This window comes from Oncorhynchus mykiss, chromosome 2, assembly GCF_013265735.2.
Source record: "Oncorhynchus mykiss isolate Arlee chromosome 2, USDA_OmykA_1.1, whole genome shotgun sequence".
Classification (NCBI taxonomy): Eukaryota; Metazoa; Chordata; class Actinopteri; order Salmoniformes; family Salmonidae; genus Oncorhynchus; species Oncorhynchus mykiss.
The window spans coordinates 100,897,676-100,900,936 of NC_048566.1; the positions used below are offsets into that span (position 1 = coordinate 100,897,676).

The 3,261-nt window shown below is 50.8% G+C and overlaps 1 protein-coding gene across 1 annotated transcript in view; it reads right to left on the bottom strand.

The window, feature by feature from the left end:
* Window positions 1-2,217, bottom strand: part of LOC118936896 (basic proline-rich protein-like) — a 5,997-nt gene extending 3,780 nt beyond the window's left edge. Inside the window, exons 1-2 of the mRNA XM_036934542.1 lie at window positions 2,090-2,217; window positions 1,217-1,358 (exon numbers count right to left, since the gene is read on the bottom strand). Of these exons, the coding sequence (XP_036790437.1) occupies window positions 1,217-1,358; window positions 2,090-2,217 (270 nt within the window). The remainder of the gene's footprint in view (window positions 1-1,216; window positions 1,359-2,089) is intronic.
* Between the last annotated feature and the right edge of the window lie 1,044 nt (window positions 2,218-3,261).

Here is a 3,261-nt window from a genome sequence, read left to right on the forward strand (position 1 = left end):
TCTCTCTCCCACCTTCTCTCTCTCCCTCTCCCTGTCCCTCCATCTCCCTCTCTCCCCCCCTCTCCCTCTCCCTCTCTCCCCCCTCTCCCTCCCTCTCCCTCTCTCTTTCTCCCTCTCACTCTCTCTCTCTCTCCCTTTCTCCCTCTCTCTCTCCCTCTCCCTCTCTCTCTCCCTCCCTCTCTCTCTCTCTCTCTCTCTCTCTCTCTCTCTCTCTCTCTCTCTCTCTCTCTCCCTCTCCCTCCCTCCCTCTCTCTCTCTCTCTCCCTCCTTCTCTCCCTCTCCCTCTCTCTCTCCCTCCCTCTCTCTCTCTCCTTCCTTCTCTCCCTCTCCCTCCCTCTCCCTCTCCCTCTCCCTCTCCCTCCCTCTCTCGCTCTCTCTCTCTCCCTCTCCCTCCCTCCCTCTCTCTCCCTCCTTCTCTCCCTCTCCCTCTCTCTCTCCCTCCCTCTCTCTCTCTCCCTCCTTCTCTCCATCTCCCTCTCCCTCTCTCTCTCCCCCCTCTCTCTCCCTCCCTCTCTCTCTGTCTCTCTCCCCCCTCTCTCTCCCTCCCTCTCCCTCTCCCTCTCTCCCCCCTCTCTCTCTCCCTCTCCCTGTCCCTCCCTCTCCCTCTCTCTTTCTCCCTCTCACTCTCTCTCTCTCTCCCTCTCCCTCTCCCTCTCCCTCTCCCTCTCCCTCTCTCTCTCCCTCCCTCCCTCTCTCTCTCTCTCTCCCTGTCCCTGTCCCTCCCTCTCTCTCTCTCCCTCTCTCTCTCTCTCTCCCTCTCTCCCTCTCCCTCACTCTCTCTCCCTCTCCCTCTCTCTCTCTCTCCCTCTCTCCCTCTCCCTCCCTCTCCCTCTCCCTCTCTCTCTCTCCCCCCTCTCTCTCTCCCTCTCCCTGTCCCTCCCTCTCCCTCTCTCTCTCTCTCCCTCTCTCCCTCTCCCTCACTCTCTCTCCCTCTCACTCCCTCTCTCTCTCCCTCCCTCTCCCTCTCCCTCTCTCCCCCCCCTCTCTCTCACCGGCCAAACACAGTAAGCTACTCTGCCTGCCTAGATGTCATACCAAGTTACCTGAATGAGATGGGTGAGTTGTGCTGAACAGCCTGTGCTTGCTGTAAACCAGGGATTGGCACTATGACGTCTCATGATGAGTTCTGTTTTATTGTGGCTCCCACCCCTCATTAAAGTTACCAATCCCTGCTGTAAATCATCCCCCCCCCCCCCCCCCCCCCAATAGCATCCACCTTTCCCGCCCTGCCCCCCCCCCCCTCTCTGTCCAGGGGTGGTGAGGGGTTGCAGTCCATGACAGGAGAGTCCCTTGGGGAGAACGACTCGATGCAGGAGTTGTCGTCGTCCACCTCCTCGGCGCCATCCAACACTGTGGTCCTTGTTTAACCAAAAAACAGGAAGGGAAAGGTGAGTCTGTCTATACAGATAGCTAGCAATCGGATGAAAGGCATGATCTCTGCTTTGTTTCTTGAGCAGGCTGCACACACTTCATCAGTCTCTCATTCACAATTTGACAAGCACTTGATAATATTCTCACCAGGCCTCGAATTTCCCGATGGCATTCCACTTGTCTGGTTGTAATGCCCCCTAAAAAACATGCCATTCCTTTTGTGGCCACAGTGGCCGTTGTGTCCTTGGGCTGAATATAATAACTATAATTCCCTTTATAAATCACCTCTTACTCACATGGCTCTCTCTGATATCTCAGTTCTTATTAGCCAACAGCCATCACATGATCAGGTCCTTCTCACAGTCATCTCAGCTCTGAAGTAGGCTACAAATGAGGACAGGCACATCGGGGACGCAACTGCGCATGTCCATCTAATCAAATTCTTAGGCAAATATTGAAGATGTTAGAAGACTGTCCACATTGACTTTGTCAGCCAATCAGATAGGCCTAACGAACAGAAACTCCACTAGTCTCTATCAATCTATTAACCCCCATTGTTCAACTTGTCCTTCTGTTCGAGAGAGAAATATTCCAAACATAGTCTGGGACAGATGTGGGATGTGCCCAAATTAATCCAACTATAAAGCAGTAAGGCCGAGGCCTCCCGAGTGGCGCAGCGGTCCAAGGCACTGCATCGCAGTATTAGCTGCGTCATTACAGATCCTGGTTTGATCCCAGGCTGTTGCAGCCGGACGTGACCGGGAGACCTATGAGGCGGAGCACAATTGGCCCAGCGTCGTCCGGATCAGAGGTAGGGATTGGCTGGCCGGGTTGGCCTTGTCCCATCACGCTCCAGCGACTCCTGGGGCTGGGCCTGCGCAGTGCACGCTGACACAGTCGCCAGGTGTACGGTGTTTCCTCCGATACATTGGTGCGGCTGGCTTCCTGGTTAAGGTTTTGGAGGACGCATGGCTCTTGATCTTCGCCTCTCCCGAGTCCGTATGGGAGTTGCAGCGAAGAGACAAGACTGTAACTACCAATTGGATATCACAAAATGCCATTTTGCCTCTACACCGGTTGTAAAGAGGATTAATGTGCTTAATTGTAAGATTCTATTAAGCTACTTTAGTTTAAACATATAGGCCTATGGGTTAGGCTACATGAGGTGGTGGGACTAGGATTTGAAAAAGTCACACAAAAAAGGCCTGCGCTGTTTCTTTCCTTACTACACAAGCTGGGCATCATCCACAACGGATAATACGTCATACACAAGGAATAATATTGTCATCCATCAGACTATTCTTCATTTAATCTTGTCTTTACATACACTAAATAATATATATGTGAAGTTGGTTTTGATTTAGAATGGACCATTATCATGTCATCTCAGTATGCACTTGCATAGCGAATGGAGGACACCATGGTTCATTTTCATGCCAGGCAGGTAGGCTATACTTCTTTTGTAAAGAGAAACAATGTGCTTGATATTAGGAAAGTTGAGAAATAAATATAGAAGGCCTGGCCTGTAGAAAGCTTTTTAATAGAGGCCATCACTCAGTTTTCTCGTGCAATTGCATAGCCTACAGAAATGTTGCGCAACATGAGCTCATGGGCTCTCTTTTATTTGTTGTTGTCCTAGGCTACCTGGCTAAAATGCTTGCTCGATAGCCTAACATCCTTTCATGGGCAGTGATGAGCCAGCTAGTTAACATTAGTCTACAACATCTAGCTACATATTGAACTTCCATCCTCTCAGACCAGGGAACAACAACTGATTTTATGGTTGGATCGTTGTTATAATCATTGGCCAGTGAAGTAAAAATAAATAAATAAATAAAGTCCACATTTCCATCTCCATCCATGGCTAGTTTAGGAAAAGTCAGATTTTAG